The 19,214-nt window shown below is 37.7% G+C and overlaps 1 protein-coding gene across 3 annotated transcripts in view; it reads right to left on the bottom strand.

Moving 5' to 3' along the window:
• Positions 1 to 19,214, bottom strand: part of PPP1R12A (protein phosphatase 1 regulatory subunit 12A) — a 146,665-nt gene that overhangs the window by 84,860 nt on the left and 42,591 nt on the right. For all 3 annotated transcript variants that reach the window (XM_003783388.3, XM_012801208.2, XM_012801207.2), the window contains exon 2: positions 5,660 to 5,790. In XM_003783388.3, coding sequence (XP_003783436.1) covers positions 5,660 to 5,790 — 131 coding nt within the window. The remainder of the gene's footprint in view (positions 1 to 5,659; positions 5,791 to 19,214) is intronic.

The following is a 19,214-nucleotide window of genomic DNA, read 5'->3' as shown; positions in this document are numbered from 1 at the left end:
TGGCCTCAAGTGATTATCCCACCTTGGCTTCCAAAAAATGCTAGGATTATAGGAGTGAGCCACCACACTTCTCTCTCATTTTTAATTGCCAAAAAATTGAAATGTCATCAAAAAACCATAACTGAAAGTATTATTTTTGAACCTAAATCATATTACTGGTCTAATTTCCTGATTCCTTGCCAATGCTTTGCTCAATTTCTGAAAGCTTAAAATCATGGCTCCACAATTACACTATAATGAATTGCCAATAACAAAGAGCAGACTAATGCTTGTAGGAGAAATGTGCCTATCTGTGAAACTAGACACTAGGTTGGTTATTTGTAAAAAACAAATTTGAAATGTGGGAAAGTCATTTAAATACTTCTCTTCAGAAAGCAATCCTTAAAGAGGAGAAATGCTCAAGATTCTGTCTTCAGCATTTCCTATCTCTTTTAATTTCTCCTCAAGGAAATGACTCTAAATTTCTCGGAGCACACATTAACTCCTGAACAGGTCTTTATTAAGATCATTTATATGCACCAATCCTTTACTCTATTACTGCAGCTTCCAACTCCCAGAGGCAAAAATCCTACTCATCATTTAACAATTCTAAAATGTACATTTGCTCTACAAATTGAGGGGAGTAACACTTATTTTAAATAATAATACTTATATTATCAAAAAACCCAAACTGGGATAGAGTGTAACATTTTTTTTTTTTACATGGATACCAGTAGGGCATGGGAGGAAACAGGGTAGATAGAGCAAGTTCTGGTACTGGATCTGATATTTATCTAAATTATAAAGCCAAACTGAAAGGTGGCCTTCTTGGAGACTAGCTAAAAGATAAAATAATCTATTAAACAGAAAGTAAGAGAAATAAACTCACATCACCAATGGCTCTTTTGGAGGGAAACAGCACAACTATCCTTTGGGGGGTTTTATATGTAATAACTACAGTAATCAGTAAACACCTGGGGCTCTTTACACCCACTTCATTATCTGTTATCTCTAGAAGTCCATTTCACAGCCTTGAAGAGCCCTAAATAGAAGCAGCGTGAGCGCTTCCTTCTAGCTCCTGCAGGACCAGATTCCAAGGATCTTTGATACAGTCAGCCTCACAGAGAAATAAAAAATAGAAACAGCAAACTCAGCTACTTCATAGCCATTCCCATTATCAATCTGAAGCAAAAAAGTAAAAGCCACTTTCACCCTTGCAAAGCCCAAGCAGCTTTTCCTCAGCTACAGGCACCATCCTGCTGCCTTCTCAGTGCCATGCCATTTTTTCTACTCTTTCTTTCTTGAAAAAGTAAAATAAACTTTTTAGTAATTTTTATCCTAATCTTTGTATGAGAAATCTTTCTCCACCCATGCTGTGAGCTGCTCCTGAGTTCCCACCCAAACAAAGAAACAATGGACTTAAACAGGACTCTAGAATAAGTAGGTTTAACAGGCATTTAGAGAATACTCTACCCCAAAACTATCAAATATACAATCTTCTCATCAGCTCATGGAACATTTTCCAAGACTGGTCACACTCTAGGCCACAAAATAGGTCTTAACAAATCAAAAAAAAAAAAAATTGAAATTATACCATGTATTTTCTCAGACCACAGTGGAATAAAATAAGAAATCAATTCCAACAGAAACACTCATCTCTACACAAAGTCACGGAAACTAAACAACCTACTGTTGAATGACAGTTGGGTGAGATTCTTTGAACTAAATGATAAAAGGAACACAAGTTATCAAAATCTGTAGGCTAAAACAGTTCTGAGAGGAAAATTCATAGCCTTAAAACGCCTTCATGCAAAAGTCAAAAATCTAATGAATCACCTCAAGAAACTGGAAGAGGAAGCGCAAATCAATGCCAAACACAACAACAATAAAAAAAAACCCAATAAAAGTCAGAATAGAACTAATGAAACCAGGAACAAAAGAATTATTAAGAAGATTAATAACCCCCAAAAGTTGGTTCTTTGAATAGATAAATAAAATCAACAGACTCTTGCTAGATTAACCAGAAACATAACAGAAAAGACCCCAAGAAGCACTACCAGAAATGAAAAAGGAACTATTATGACTGATACCACAAAAATACAAAATATCATCTTTGAATACTATAAAAATCTCTATGTACATTAACTGGAAAATGTTGAGAAAATAGACAAATTCTTAGAAACATACAACCTTCCAAGGCTCAAGGAGGAAGAAACAGAACTCCTGAACAGACCAATACCAGTACTGAAATTAAAGCAGCAATAAAAAATCTTCTAACCAAAAGAAAAAGTTCTGGACCAGATGGTTCCACAGCTAAACTTTATCAGACCTACAAGGAAGAACTGGTACCTCTACTACAGAAATAATTTCGCAATATCAAGAAGAAATCTAACTTGTTCTACAATATCACCTTGATACCAAAGCCAGAAAAGGAAAAAAAAAAAAAAAAAAACCTACAGGCTCGGTACCTATAGCTCAGTAGTTAGGGCGCCAGCCACATACACTGGGGCTGGTGGGTTTGAACCTGGCTCGGGCCTGCTAAACAACAATGACAAATACAACAATAACAAAAAAAGCCAGGCATGGTGGCAGATGCCTGTAGTCCCAGCTATTTGGGAGGCTGAGGCAAGGGAATCATTTAAGCCCAAGAGTGGGCACTCTACTGAGAGTGACATAGTGAAACACTGTCAAAAAAAAGAAAAAAAAAAGAAAAAAGAAAAAGAAAACTACAGATCAATATCCCTTATGAATACAGATGCAAAAATTCTCAGTAAAATCCTAGCAAACCAAATTCAGCTGCACATCAAAAAAATAAAATACCATGACTAAACAGTCTTTATTCCAGAGAATCCAGGATGGTTCAACATGCTCAAATCTATAAATGTTATTCACCACATAAATAAAGCAAAAACAAAGATCATATGATCCTTTCAGTAGACACAGAAAAAGCACTAGACAAAATTCAACATCCATTTATGATAAGAACTCTTAACAAAATAAGCATAGATGGAACATATCTGAAAATTATAAAAGCCACATATGACAAACTCACAGCCAACATCACACTGAACACGGAAAAGCTGACAGCATTCCTGCATACATCTGGAACCAGACAACTCTGTCCACTGTCACTTCTGTTAATGAACACAGAGCTGGCAATCCTAGCCAGCAATGAGGCATTACAAGGAAATCAAGGATATCCAAACGGGGAAAGAAGAGGTCACACTCTCACTTTTTGCTGATGATATGATCCTCTAACTAGAGAACCACAAAGATTCTACCAAGAAACTCCTGGAATTGGTAAATAAATTCAGCAAAGTCTCAGGTTACAAAGTTAATATACACATCAGTAACATTCCTACAAGCCAACAATAGTCAAGTTGAGAATGAAATCAAAGACTCAATACCTTTCACAATAGCAAAAATGAAAATAAAATCCCCAAGAATATATTTAACCAAGGAGGTGAAAGAGCTCTACAGGAAAAACTATAAAGCACTGAGAAAGGAAATCTCAGAGGAAGTACACAAATGAAAAAACATATTATACTCATAAATCAGCAGAATCAACATTGTTAAAATGTCCATACTACCCCAAAGCAATTTATAGATTCAATGCAATCCCCATTAAAACACCAATGCCATTTTTTGCTGATCTAGAAAAAATTATTTTAGGCTTTGTATGGAACTGTAAAAGACTGCATATGGCCAAAGAGCCTTAAGGAAAAAGAACCAATTGGGAGGCAGCAATTTACCAGACTCTAGTAACCAATTTACTAGGCTACGGTAAACAAAACAGCATGGTACTGATACAAGAACAGAGAAACAGACAAATGGAATAGAACAGAGAACCCAGATATAAAACCATCCACATACAGATAACTGATCTTTGACAAAGCAGACAAAAATATACACTGGGGAAAAGAATCTCTATTCAATAAATGGTGGTAGGGAAGACGGACAACCACATGTAGAAGACTGAAATAGGATCCACACCTCTCACCACCTGCATAAATGAACTCATAATGGATAACAGACTTAAACCTAAGGCATGAAACTATAAAATTCTAGAAGAAATTTAGAAGTGTTGGGAAAACACTTATAGTACAAGCCTGGGCAAAGAATTTATGAAGACGACCCCAATCACAGCAAAATAAGCAAATGGGACCTGATCACATTAAAAAGCTTCTGCACAGTCACGGAAATAATCAACAGAGTGAACAGACAACATATAGATTGGGAGAAAATATTTTCATGCTGTACATCTAAAAGGGTTGATAACCAGAATCTACAAAAAATTCAAACAAATCAGAAAAAGAAAAAAGAAAAAACAAACAACCCCATAAAAAAGTGGGCAAAAGACATGAATAGATTTTCAAAAGGCAGACTCACTAATGGCCAATAAATATATGAAAAAGTGCTCCAAGTCTCTAATCATCAAGGAAACTACAATGAGATATCACCTTACTCTACTGAGAATGGCTTTTATCAAACAGTTCCAAAACAATAGATGCTGGTATGGATACAGGAAGAAGGGAACTTTCATACCCTGTTTGTGGGACTGCAAACTAGTACAACTATGGAAAGCAGTATGGGACGAACTCAAGGGAAGCAGAGCTACCTTTTGATTCAGCAAAGAAAAAAAAGCCATTTTATTGAAAATATACTTGCGCTCAAATGTTTATTGCAAGACAAGTTACAATCGCAAAGATGTGGAATCAACCTACATGCCTATTAATTCATGAGTGGATTAATAAAATGTAGTAAATATATACCATGGAGTACTACTCAGCCATAAAGAAAAATGGTGAACTAATGTCTTTTTTAACAACGTAGATGGAACTGAAGACCATTCTGTCAAGTGAAGTATCATGAGATTGGAAAAATAAACAGCACAAGTACTCACCTAACCTATCAGTACTTATGCGCTCATGTGCTAGTAAAACTCAACAGAAATCAAGCAAGTGGGAGGGAGAGAGGGGATGGATAAACTCACACCTAGTAGATAAAGGGCACATTCTCTGGGTGATGGGCCACTCATAACTTTGTCTCAAATTGTACAAAAGCAACTCATGTAACCAAAATGTTTGTACTTCTGTAATTTTCTGAAATTAAAAAAAGGAAAAATAACAAATAATACATAAATCTGTTAATGACTAAACAATAAAAATAAATAAAATAGATAGAATAGTATCAGAATGAAACCAAAACACATTTGTTTATGGCAGCTCAATTTATAATTGCCAAAATGTGGAATCAACCCATGAGTAGATTAATAAATGAGTATACGTACACCAGGAATACTATTCAGCCACAAGAAGATGGAGATTTAACATCTTTTCTATTAACCTGGATAGAGTTGAACGGTAGAGGCTATTTAGTAAGGTATCATAAGAATGGAAAAGTATCCAATGTATTTGATACTAATAGAAGCCAGTAAATAAACTAATACATGCCTACATAAGAGAAAAACTCAATTTAATTCAAGTTGGGGGGAGGTGGGAAGAAGGGAGAGGAGAGAGGGACAGTGATATGCTGTCACCTGATAGGCACAAAGTAAGAACATACAGTACACACCTAGGTGAGGGGCACAACTATAACAGGATCTTGCCTAATAAATGCAAACACTGTAACCTAATCATTTGTACCCTCTGGAGGAAAAAACCCCACAGAACTAGCTTACTCTGCAATATCGAGATATCCACAGGAAGCAGCTGCGTGTAGTGGTATCCAGCCTTCATTATCAGGTTGATTAATATTTGCTCCATTTTCCACCAGAAACTTCACCATATCAACATTATCATCAATGCAAGCCTAAAAACAAAACAGAATACATGATTGAAAAAAATCTGAATCAACACTCTAAAAAATACATCAATAGAACAAAATTCCTACTTAGTAGCTTTTCCTTCCTTCTTTCTTTTTTTTTTTGCAGTTTTTGGCTGGGGCCGGGTTTGAACCTGCCACCTCTGGCATATGGGGCCAGCGCCCAACTCCTTTGAGCCACAGGCGCCACACTATCTCTATTTTTTTTTTAAAAGAGATATCGTGTCATTCTTTTGCCCAGGATAGAGTACAGTGGCACCACTGTAGATTACTGTAACCTCGAACTCCTGGGCTCAAGCAATCCTCCTGCCTCAGCTTCCCAAGTAGCTAGGACTACATGTGCACACCACCATATCTGGCTACCTTTTTAAAATTTTGTGTAGATACAGGGTCTTAGTATGTTCTACCCAGGCTGGTCTCGAACTCCTAGCCACACATGAGCATGCAATCCTTCTACCTCAGTCTCCCAAAGTGCTGGGATAACAGGCATGAGCCAACATCACTTGTCAGTAGTCTTTTTTGTTTTCTAATAGATTTAGGGGGTACAAGTGTTTTTGTTATATGGTTGCACTGTAACATATGATGTTCAAGTCAGCACTTTAGTGTTATAAATATTTTCTCTCAATCTGCTGCTATTTTGATTATACACTGTCAAACAGGCCAATGATACTACCTAAATTTTAAGAGTCCCTGCACAGATACACATATAACAATACTAAATATAGCTAGACTCTTTATGGGAACCCAATTAGCAAAACAAATACACATTAAAATACAAACGATCAAAACATTATAACTACCAATAATATTCTGTAAGGCAATAGACCTCAAAGTGTGGTCTGCCGAGGGGAGGGGGAATGCAAGATTCTTCAGGGAGCTGACAAAGTCGAAACTATTTTCAAAATAATTTTGAGATGTTATTTTCTTTTAAATTTTGTTGACATGCCCATTTGATGGGTCAAAAGTCTTAGCTGTAAAACTGCAGGTGTCTTAGCAGCAAACAAACAAAACCCCCAAATCTCTATTAACAACCCCCAAACCTCTGTTAACAACCCCTAAATCTCTATTAACAGTCACTGCCATGACCACTATACTCTATTTTTAAAAACTCACGAATGTCCTTGAAAAGAAGTATTTATTAAATCCTGCCCCCTTATACATGTCTTTTTAGTATTCTGTGGAACAAGATAGGACGTATGCATTCGAGCAATTATTCTGAGAAAGATGGTATCTAGAGGGAAAGCACTTATAAAACTGAGCTGGAAGCTGAACTAGCCACCTTTCCATGGAATATTATTCCTACTTAAATGACAAACTAGAGTTAAAAATCTAACTTCAATTTTGGGGCATTTTCTTAAAAATGAACAAAATGAGTCTGCCACTACAAGAAAAGCAACAGTATATTTGTTACCAAAGTTAAATTCAAACTTCCAAGAAAAACTGAATTAGGGATTATACTTAAAAATGCTTCCTATGTAACATGGGCAAATTACTATTTTTTTTTAAAGAATTAATAAATATTTTAAATCTTTAATTTTAATCCTAAGATTCTAAATATTAATATACGTAGCCTACAGAAACCAAAGCTCATTGGAATCATCAATAATTCTTTTTTTTTTGAGACGGAGCCTCAAGCTATCCCCCTGGGTAGAGTGCCATGGCATCACGCTCACAGCAACCTCCAACTCCTGGGCTGAAGCGAGTCTCCTGCCTCAGCCTCCCAAGTAGCTGGGACTACAGGCGCCTGCCACAGCGTCTGGCCATTTTTTGGTTGCAGCCATCATTGTTGTTTGGCGGGCCTGGGCTGGGGATTCGAACCCGCCACCTTAGGTGTATGTGGCTGGCGCCTTAGCCGCTTGAGCCACAGGCGCCGAGCCGAATCATCAATAATTCTTAAAGGCTAACAAGAGGTCCTGAAATGAAAAAGTTTTAGAATTCACAGCTCTACAATAAACAAGAAGGGAACTTTTATCAGTACTTACTAGGGCCAGGTCATATTGATTTGTTGATTCCTATACATTATCTTCATAAAAACCCTCTCCAAAGTACTTGTACTTCATAGCAGTTTCTAAGATCACCTTGCTCCAGCTACAGTGGGGATTTCTATGCCTTGACGAGATACTTCAGCCTTTGTTCTTGCTGATTACACTGCCAGGAATGCTCTGCCCCAGATTCAGGCAAGCTGGCTCCTTCCCATCACACAAGTCTCAATGAGGATGTTTCTTCTTCAGAAAGGCCCTCCTGCATGTCCTTTTAAAGTAATTCCTAAGGCTGGGGAGCAGTGGCTCATGCCTGCCATCCAAGTACTCTGGGAGGCTGAGGAAAGAGGATTACTTGCGGCCAAGAGCTCAAGGCCAGCATGAGCAATAGCAAGAAGTCTTCTCTACAAGAAATAAACAAAAATTCGCCTGGCCTTGTACCTGCAGTCTCAGCTATTCAGGAGGCTAAGGAAGGACGATTGCTGGAACCCAGGAGTTTGAGGCTGCAGTGAGCTATAATGACAATGTGGCATTCTAGGCCAAGCAACAGTGGGAGGCCCTGTCTGCAAATAAAGAATGAATGATGAATGAGTAAATCCCATCTACTCTGTCATCAATATGACACAAATATTCACAGTTATCTTACTTTTATCTGTTTTGTACCACCTCCAACAGAAATGAAAATTTGTCTGTTTCATTCCTCACTAGATAGGACACCTAAAGCAGAGCCTAGCATGCAGAGATATCTATAATACATATTTCTCAAATGTATACTCTTCATCCCATCAATGTGACTTCCATGTTGTTTTCTATTTATAATCCATGCTTTTTAGCTTTGGTGCCTTTACTCATCTGCACTCATTAAATATCTGCTCCATAAAACAAAGCACATATTAGTTCTTCCCACCCTTCCAGGTCTAGCACAAGAAGATGTTCAGCCAGCTGAATCTCTCCAATACGAATGTCTGGAACTCTAATGATAATCAAAAGTTTCCTCATTGTATTATGGAGATTTATATGTGTATATATTCATATACTGTAGTTCTTTACATGTAAAATTTTTAGCTTTTTTAATTAAAATTTAAATTCTCTAAAAGGAACCATTTACTGAAAATGTATTGCAGGTTAGAACATTCCTTATCGTGTGGCGCCTGTGGCTTAAATGAGTAGGGCATCAGCCCCATATGCTGGAGGTGGCGGGTTCAAATCCAGCTCCTGCCAAAAACTGCAAAAAAAAAAAAAACCCCAAAACAACATTCCCTATCCAAAATGCTTGGGATGAGAAGCGTTTTGGATTTCAGATTTTTTTATTCTGAAACACCTTCATTATACCACTTTAACATCTGTAATCTGAAATGCTTAAGCATTTGAGACTCATGCTGGTGATCAAATACTCTGGATTCTGGAGTATTTTGGATTTCAGATTTTCAAATTAGGGATATTCAACCTATAATGATACATACAATATAAGCACTTCATAAATGTCTTATGAGATAGGTTAGATTCATAGATATAAATATGCTCTCTACTCTGGGGAGGCTTTCTAGAATTGGTGCTACTCAGAATCATTATAATATAGTCCCTATGGAAAAACAAGTATTACCAAGGATTTCTGTTTAAGAACATGAAGTCTGTGTCATACACAAAGGTAAATGATTTCAGGGGTTAGGAAGATGGCATGCAATCCATTCAAGAAACTGATGAGAGGGCTTTCTTCCTAATGCAAAAGTCTAAACTATTTGCTCAGAGGGGCAAGTGGCTTTTAAGAAAAACAGGGTAAATAAGCTAGTCAACTCTTGTTTCTTATCTGTGATCACAGAATTGACACACAACTAAGAGTATACGGACTGATGACCACCCTCTCTACATTCTTTAAAAATGGTTCTAATATGATCCATCAACAGACTCATTAGTTTATACTATTCTCTTTGGTTTACTGCCAAGACATCTCTGTTGGAAAATTAATGTGCTACCCTTATAAATGCACAAAAAAATCAAGTTTATTAAGAATCCTCAAAAACATTTTTAGGTAGCTCTGAAAGTAATAAAGACTGAGTGTCATAAAAAGTGGTTTTAATAGATTTTGTTACACATAAAACATTACCTTCCCACCCATTAAAGAGGCTTAAAACTAGCACATTAAAAGCTAACCAGTACCTAACACCAAAAGAAGTCCATGTTTTTTTATATTTGGGAAAATAAACTATTTTCAAGGGATGAAAATACATTAACAACAAAAAAATAATATGGCAGAAAGACAGAGTACAACTGATGGGGAAAACACAAAAGAGCTTCTTTTTTTTTTTTTTTTTTTTGAGATAGAGCCTCAAGCTGTCCCCCTGGGTAAAGTGCTGTGGCATCATGGCTCACAGCAACCTCCAACTCCTGGGCTCAAGCAAGTCTCCTGCCTCCGCCTCCCAAGCAGCTGGGACCACAGGCACCGCCACAACACCTGGCTATTTTTTGGTGCAGACATCATTGTTGTTTGGCGGGCCTGGGCTGGATTGGAGCCCGCCACCTTAGGTGTATGTGGCTGGCGCCTTAGCCACTTGAGCCACAGGCGCCAAGCCAAAAGAGCTTCTTAACTGGCGTCTCAACCTACAAAAAAGCAGTGTGGGGCTGGCTTGTCACATTTAAGGAATTGTCATTACAAACAAGCAAGGTGCGAGATATGCCTGTAATCACATTCGCAAATTTAAGTCTTGCTTAACTGTCACCTGTTGTAATGCCCTTCCTGGCCACCATATGTAAATTACAGGCCAGGCACTCTGGGAGGCCAAGGCAGATGGACTGCCTGAGCTCAGGAGCTTAAGACCAGCCTAAGCAAGAACAAGACCCTGTCTCTACTAAAAATACAAAAACTAGCCAGGCATCATGGTGGGCACCTGTAATCCCAGCTACTCCAGAGGCTGAGGCAGGAGGATCTCTTGAGCCCAAACAAACAAAAGCCAACCAATTCACAGCACTACTCTACCATTTTATATCCTGAGTATCTGCGTCATTTTTCTCCATACCATTTATCATCACACATACTATATATTTTGCCAATTTTTTAACCATTTGTTTACCCTACACCCAGCATGAGGACTTAATGAGAGCAGGAACTTTGCTGTCATCCTCCCAGTCCCTTCAAAGCATGAAGTACCTTCTTAGCATGTGGAAGGGTCTCAAGAAATGAGTGAGTGAATAAAGGAGGAAGCTAAGATTCAAAGAGAATTAGCAGCTTAAATAAATCACAAACACCGGCAATAACAGAGCTGAGATTCTAGCACAGACTCTCAGATCCCCAAAACTAAGCTCTTTCCATACTAACACACTGCTTTTCACAGATGTTCCTAGTTGACACACATTTAACCTGCCTGTAGTCTCTGCAATGGTATATCACACATCTTAGTTACGTTGTATTTGTTGTATAAATTAAACCAATTTTCTTTTATCTGCCACAGAAGCAAAAGAAATGCTTTTAATAGCATTCCCCTAAGAAGAAAAATGACAAAGTTATGTCAAGAAAAGCACCATACAATGCACCTGAAGGGGAAAAGCACTGAGAGGAATCACAGCTTTTGGTTTTAGGTTCTAGTTCTGGCTCTGCCACAAATTCTGAGCTGTGGACAACTAATTCAATCATTGGCAGTTTTAGTGTCTGCATATTTCAAGTGAAAGGAAGAAGCTGGGTTATACATCACTAAAATTCTCTGCCATGATTAAAATTCTTAAGTATCTGTGATTCCTCCTTCTGAATCAGATTACAAGCAACCTATGGCTGGGTCTGAAAGTGCCCAGAACACACCTTACACATAGGAGATGATTAATGAGTATGTAAATAACATATGCTTATGCTGCTTGAGACAACAACATGGAGAAGCATTTAAAGGAAAAACAGAGATTTGAGAGCAACAGCTATCTGTTAACAAAGAAAAGAAGAAACATCAAAATTCTGTTAGAAAGTAGTATAACATGTTACTTGAGATGAACTATTGACTCAGAGTGACCTGAAATAACTTTAGATCTACTTACAAGAGTAATCACTAATTTTCCTTGAGAAAAGATATTAATTAAATCTCTCTGCCTAAATCTCTTTTAAATCTCATATTCTCTAAAACAGTATCCTGATTTTATCATCAATAAGAAGTATCACTCTCTACTTAATAAATGTATATAGTACAAGTATGTTTTTTTTGTAAAATGCAGAAAAATGTCAAGCAAATAAGAAATTATTGTTCATAAAAGGATTTAGGGAAAGGCTCACAATATATTATGGATATTTGGGACTTCTTGGTTGTTGTAGGAATACCTACAACACTAAGTGGGCAGTGTCCATCTAAGCACTAACCAGGCCTGACTCTGCTCAGCTTTCAAGAAGAGATGTAGTGTGTTCAGAGTGGTATGGCCATAGGAGTATTAAGTTATTTTTAAAAGCCTGCAAATGCAGGTGTGTAAGAAAAAATAAAAGAATATGGGAAATGCCTATAATGTTAATTTTTTTTTTTTTTAAAGAGACAGAGTCTTACTTTGTCACCCTTGATAGAGATCCGTGGAGTCACAGCTCACAGCAACCTCTAACTCCTGGGCTTAGGCGATTCCCTTGCCTCAGACTCCCTAGAAGCTGGGACTACCGGCACCCACCACAACGCCCGGCTATTTTTTTTTTTCTCGCAGTTTTACTGGGGCCAGGTTTGAACCCACCACCCTCGGTATATAGGGCTGGCACCCTACTCACTGAGCCACAGGCACCGCCCTATAATGTTAATTTTTAAGAAAGGATGCTTAATTTGATTCCAACTTTACTAAAAAGATTCACGCAAAAAACTAAAAGAATATATTGTAAAGGTTAAAAGCATTGGTTGTGAGACTGTAATATTTTTTTCAAAATAACTCCAATAAATAGGCAGAGTTTACATAAAAAAATTAAAAACTTAACTCTTCAGTAAAAAGCATTAAGTTTATTATCATGTGGAGAAAAAACTAAATTCCTGATGAATGTATAACATTCACGCAACCACACCTATTTCAGAAAATCATCTGATGGTATTTACTAAAGTTGTATAGATTTGATAAATTCATGGGGTGGAGATGTACTTGTGTGTGGGGAAATCCTATTCATGTAATAGAATCTTATATACATTCATTAAAAAAGAACATGGAACAAAAAAGAACTGCTATCTTCAACAACACGGCTGAAGTTCACAGATAAACAGGGAAGTGAAGGAAGGCAGACAGAGGAGGACACGTGCTACAGATTTCCAGATAAACACACTGGTGACAGAGCTCAGAAACCTGCTCAGGCTGTGTGGGAATGAAAGAAAGGACATGATGAATTTCTGGAGGGCTGGCAATGTTGGGTGATTTTTACACAGGCATATACATATGAAAAAATTCACTGAATCAGACATTTTAAACTTGGTGGGTTCCTTGTTTTGTTTTGTTTTGGAGACAGAGTCTCACTTTGTCGCCCTCAGTAGAGTGTTTTGGCATCATAGCTCACAGCAACCTCAAACTCTTGGGCTTACGCAACTCCCCTGCTTCAGCCTCCCAAGTAGTTGGGACTACAGGTGCCCCCCATAATACCTGGCTATTTTTTGTTGTAGTTGTCATTGTTGTTTGGCAGGCCTGGGCTGGATTTGAATGCACCAGCTCTGGTGTATGTGGCTGACGCCCTAACTGCTGAGCTACATGCGCCACGCCATTGGGTTCTTTATTGTAGGTAAATTGTACCTCAATTTAAAAAGAAAATACTAATATAATAGGCCACCATTTATTAAGAGGCTACTATTATTCCTTCCTATGGCACTTTACTTATCTCCTTGTAAATTGTACATGCTGAGATACGTTTTCCTTTAACTTTTAACACCTTTCCTTTTGCACCATCAGGTATCAAATGGAATCCCTCTTTTAACTGGTGACATTTAAATATTATGAAAACCTTTCTTCCCTAAGAATTCTCACATACTCTTTTTTTTACGCTAAACACCCCTAATTCCTGTAGCCATTCTTCATATTATACATATTGAACAGTATTTATGCCAAGGCCCTAGGAATAAAGAGAAGGAAAAAAAAATCACATCATAATATAGGACAGTCCATAAACAATAATAATGATCATATAAGGGCCATAAGAACAAGTGGGTAGAAAATACAAAACTGTCATTGAGGACATAAAGACATCTTTTTGTGACTAAGAGTTTCTACAGAGGTCCTAGTAAGAAGCTTATATTTGAGCAAGGTTTTGAAGATTACATAAGCGTTCAAGCAGCAATTCATTTGGCAGGATGGACTTTTCAGATGAGATCAGGCACGTTCAGGGTAGTATGGCCATAGACAGGATGGACTTTTCAAACATCATCATCTTGACATTGTAAAATGTCACTAAGCACTCACGTTTATATTTACATTGTATCTCTAAGTGATTATATAACTAAGCAAAGACACTAGGAACTTAAATAATACGCGGAATAAAACAGCAAGTCATCAATTGGTAGCATCCGTAAGTTGTAGGACAGGATAAGGCTAGGTGATAAAAGGTCTGTACATAACACAAAGATGACTGGATTTGACTACCAATGGTTTTCAACCTCTTTCTGCTCTGACACACCAACAGAATCTACTATACTCTCACCAGTAAACAGTAGCTCAATTCAGCAGTAGGACAAACTAGAAGAAAACATTTTAGAATGTCAAGAAGACAATGTTTGAAAAGGCCATCCTGCGTTTTTAAGTAGAAGGGTGACATGATCAGATCAGTATTTCAGAAAGTTCACAGAAGCAATCTGGGGAAGGAAGAACCTGAATCCAGCAGCACTAGATGTAACAGGCAGACGTCACGTTACTGCGCTTCACTGTGCTCCTTAGAGGATAGTGTTTCTCTACCTGTTGAAGGTCTGTGGCAAACCCCAATCGAGCAAGTCTATTGGTAGTATTTTTCTAAAACCATGTGCTTATTTTGAGTCTCTGTGTCACATTTTGGTAATTCTAGAAATATTTCAAGTTTTTCCATGATTATATATGTGATCACTAATCTTTGATGCTACCATTGTTATTATTTAGGGGCACTGTGAATCATGCCCATAAGACAGCAAACTAATCAATAAATGTGTTCAAACTGCTCCACCAACTGGCAAGTCCCATCTCTCTCCTTCTCCTTTTGCTTCTCTTTCCCTGAGATACAACAATATTGAAATTAGGTCAATTAATAACCATACAATGGCCTATAAGTGTTCAAGTGAAAAGAAGAGTCAGATTTTTTCACTTCAAATCAAAAGCTGGCTCGGCGCCTATAGCTCAACCGGCTAAGGCGCCAGCCACGTACACCTAAGGTGGCGGGTTCGAATCCCCAGCCCGGACCCGCCAAACAACAATGACGGCTGCAACCAAAAAATAGCCGGGCGTTGTGGCGGGAGCCTGTGGTCCCAGCTACTTGGGAGGCAGAGGCAAGAGACTCGCTTGAGCCCAGGAATTGGAGGTTGCTGTGAGCTGTAATGCCACGGCACTCTACCCAGGGCAACAGCTTGAGGCTCTGTCTCAAAAAAAAAAAAAACAAAAGCTAAAAATAATGAAAGCAGCTTAGGGAGGAAGGCGCGTTGAAGGCTGACACAGGCCAAGCTAGGTCTCTTATACTAAACAGGCAAGTTGTGAATGCAAAAGAAATATTTTTGAAAAAATTAAGTGTTATGCCAGTGAACTCACAAACAGTAAGAAAGCCTGAATGCTGAGACAGAGAAAGTTTCACTGCTGTGGACAGATCAATCAGCCACAATATTCCCTCAAGCCAAGGCTGAGAGAGGTAAGAAAGCTACAGAAGAAAAGGTGAAAACCAGTAGAGGCTGGTTCATGAGGTTTCAAAAAGAAGTCGCCTTCATCACATAGAAGTGCCAGGTAAAGCAGCGGGTACAGCAATGATGGAGAAGCCACAGCAAGTTATCTAGCAGATCTAGCTATACTAAACCCCAGATTTTCTTTTCTTTTTTTTTAAATGTCAAAGTATTATGGGAGTACAAATGTTTCTGGTTACGTGGATTGTTTTGTAATGCTTGAGTTAAAAGTGTGCCCATCACTCACATAGTGTTCACTGTACCCATCAGCTAGGTTTTCACCCGCCCCTACTCCTCCTTCCCTTAGTTTCATTTGAGTTTTACTGCTCATCAGTTTGTTCCAATTTAATAGTGAGTACATGTACTATTTGGTTTTCCATTCTTTAGATACTTGTCTTAGGAGAATGGTCTCTGGTTCCAGTCAGACTGGTGCAAAAAGCATTAAAAATCAACCTTCTTCACGGCTGAGTAGTATTCGATGGCATACATATACCACATTTGTTAATTCTCTCAAAAACTGATGGGCACTTGGGTAGATTCCATACCTTTGCAATTGTGAATTGTGCTGTAATAAGCATTCAAGTGCAGGTATTTTTCTGATAAAATTACTTCTTTTCCTTTGGGTAAATATATAGTATGCAGTAGTGGGACTGTTGGATCAAATGGTAGGTCAACTTAAATTTGAGAAATTTCTGTAGAGTTGTATTAATCTGTACTAACAGTTCCTTCTCTCTGCATCCACACTAGCATCTATTGTTTTTTGACTTTTTAATAAAAGCCATTCTAACAGGGGTAAGGTGGTATCTCATTGTGGTTTACAGATTTCAATCCAGCCTTCTATATTAAAAGATGCCAATTAAGGACTTCCGTAGCTACAGTGGAGAAGTCAATGCTTGGTTTCAAAGCTTTAAAAACAGGCTGATTCTCTTGTCAGGGGCTAATGTAGCAGGTGACTTTAAGTTGGAGACAACGTTCATTCATCATTCAGAAAATCCTAGGGCCCTTAAGAATTACGCTAAATCCACTCTGCCTGATCTGCTATAAATGAAACAATAAAGTACAGATGACAGCACATCTGTATACAGCATGGTTTATACCATGGTTTTACCTCACTGTTCATATCTACTGCTGAGGAAAAAAGACTCCTTTCAGAATAGGACTGCTCCTGGTCACCCAAGAGCTCTGACAGAAACGTACAAGGAGATTAGTGCTGTTTGCATGCTTGCTGACACAACATCCATTCTGTAGGCCACAGAACAAGATGTAATTCAACTTTCAAGTATCATTATTTAAGAAATACACTTCCTAGGGGTATAACTACCACAGGTAGTGATTCCTATGGTGGACCCGGACAAACTAAATTGAAAACCTTTCAGATAGGATTCACCATTCTAGATGCCATAAAGAATACTCAAGATTCATGGGAGGTAAAATACCAACATTAACATTAACAGGAGTCTGGAAGAGGTTGATTCCAGTCCTCATGGATGACTCTGAGGGGTTTAAGACTTCAGTGGAGGAAATAACTGAAGATCTGACGGAAATAGCAAGAAAACTCAAATTAGAAGTAAAGCCCAAAGGTGTGACTGATTTACAGCAATCTAGTGACAAAATTCAAACACATGAGGAGTTACTTCTATGAGCAAAGAAAATGGTTTCTTGAGATAGAATCTATTCCTGCTAAATTATGAACACTGCTGAAACAGGAAAGGATTTGGGATATTACACAGCAGGGTTTGACAGAGCTGACTCCAACTTTGAAATAAGTTCTACTGTGGATAAATGGATCACATGCTACAGAGAATCCAATCCTTTGTGAAAGGAAGAATCAACTGATGTGGCACACTTCACTGCTGTCTGACTTCTAAAAATCGTCACAGTCACCCCGACTTTCCGTAACTACCACCATCATCAGTTAGTAGACAACATCAAGGCAAGACCCTCCACCAGCAAAAAGATTATGAATTGCTGAAGGCTTAGATGATCGTTAGCACTTTTAGCAACACTGTGTTTTTAAATATTGGTATAGAAATTTTTTTTTTATTAAATGATAGCTGTGTACATTAATGCATTCATGGGGTACAGTGTGGTGTTCTGATATACAATTTGAAATATTTTCATCAAACTGGTTAACATAGACTTTATGTCAATTTTCTTAGTTATTGTGTTAAGACATTTATACTCTACTTTTAGAAAGATTCACTTGTACCCTTGTAAGACAAACCATAGAGGTGATCCCTCCGATCACTGTCCTGGTATAGAAATTTTTTAATAGACATGATACTATTATACACTTAACAAACTATAGTATAGTATAAACATATCTTTTACATACCCTGGAAAACCAAAAACGTTTGGGTGACTTGCTTTATTACAATGGTTTGGATCTGAATCCACTAAATCCTCAAGGTATGCCTGTACTCAGAAGGGAACTACATTAGAAACTTAACAAAGTACAAGGCTTAATGAAAGACTGGCTATGAAGGAGGACAGGGAGACAGGGAGAAGCCATTCATGAAGATAAACCCCACAGATTCAAGAAGCAGGCTGAGGAAAGAAAGATGATTTGATTAGCTTTGGGTATTTATAGGCGGCTGTACACCTATGGAACCATGCAGGCCTGAAGCTCTGAAAAGAAATGTAGGATGAAAACATCAAGTTGGGAATTATCTGCATTGAGGCAATAATTAGAACGATGGGACTTGAAATTTAAATTATAATCTGTATATTCTGCTTAGCGAAAAGGGGTATTTATGGTATTTTATTCAGTTAAGAGCTAGAAAGTTCAAGATATTCACCATCCACTACAGAAGAAAAATAGATGATTACACTAAAACAAACATGCTAAGTACAAATATAGACATCTCCGCTGGTAATTATGGGCACTCAGAAAAGGAAAACTAAGGAGGAAGGATGGTAGTTAGAAAATACTTCCTAAAGGAGGCTTTACACCTGAATGTGTTAACACAAGAACAAGTGAAAAAGAGCTCTGGTACATCAAGAAGTAAAGCTAAATATAGTGAAGATGAAGTAGGCAGGATCTAGAAGAGAGGCATGTTTGTCATCTCACGAGTCATCTTTCACCACTGAAGATACAAAAAAATTCTGGACAAATTATTAAAGCTCCCCCATTTAAAGAAAGTGATTAATCTTCTTTGAAAAGATTAACATACAGGACTGCTGCTAATGTTGATTTTTAAATGTTTATGCCTTTAGTTTAATGTAACATAAGAAACACCAATAAATACCTGAAGCACAAAACGATAGACGCTGGCAAGGATGTGGAGAGAAAGGCACAACTTAGACATTGCTGGTAGGACTACCATTAGTACAACCTTTCTGGAAAATAGTATAGAAATGCCTCAAAGCACTAAAAGTAGACCTTCCATTTGACCCAGCAATCTCCTAGCATTGAGTATTACCCCAAGGAGAAAAAAAATCATTTCATCAAAAAGACACATGCATTTGAATGTTTACTATAGCACAATTCACAACTGCAAAGATGTGGAATCAACCTAAGTGCCCATCAATTCATGAGATTAATAAAATGTAGTTTATATATACCATAGAGTACTACTCAGTCATTCAAAAAATGAATTAATACCTTTTACAACAATCTAGATGG

This window comes from Otolemur garnettii, unplaced genomic scaffold (genome assembly GCF_000181295.1).
Source record: "Otolemur garnettii isolate 467f Iridium unplaced genomic scaffold, OtoGar3 scaffold00007, whole genome shotgun sequence".
NCBI classification, from domain to species: domain Eukaryota; kingdom Metazoa; phylum Chordata; class Mammalia; order Primates; family Galagidae; genus Otolemur; species Otolemur garnettii.
The sequence above is the reverse complement of the archived record's forward strand: the minus strand, read 5'-3'. Positions and strand labels throughout refer to the sequence as shown.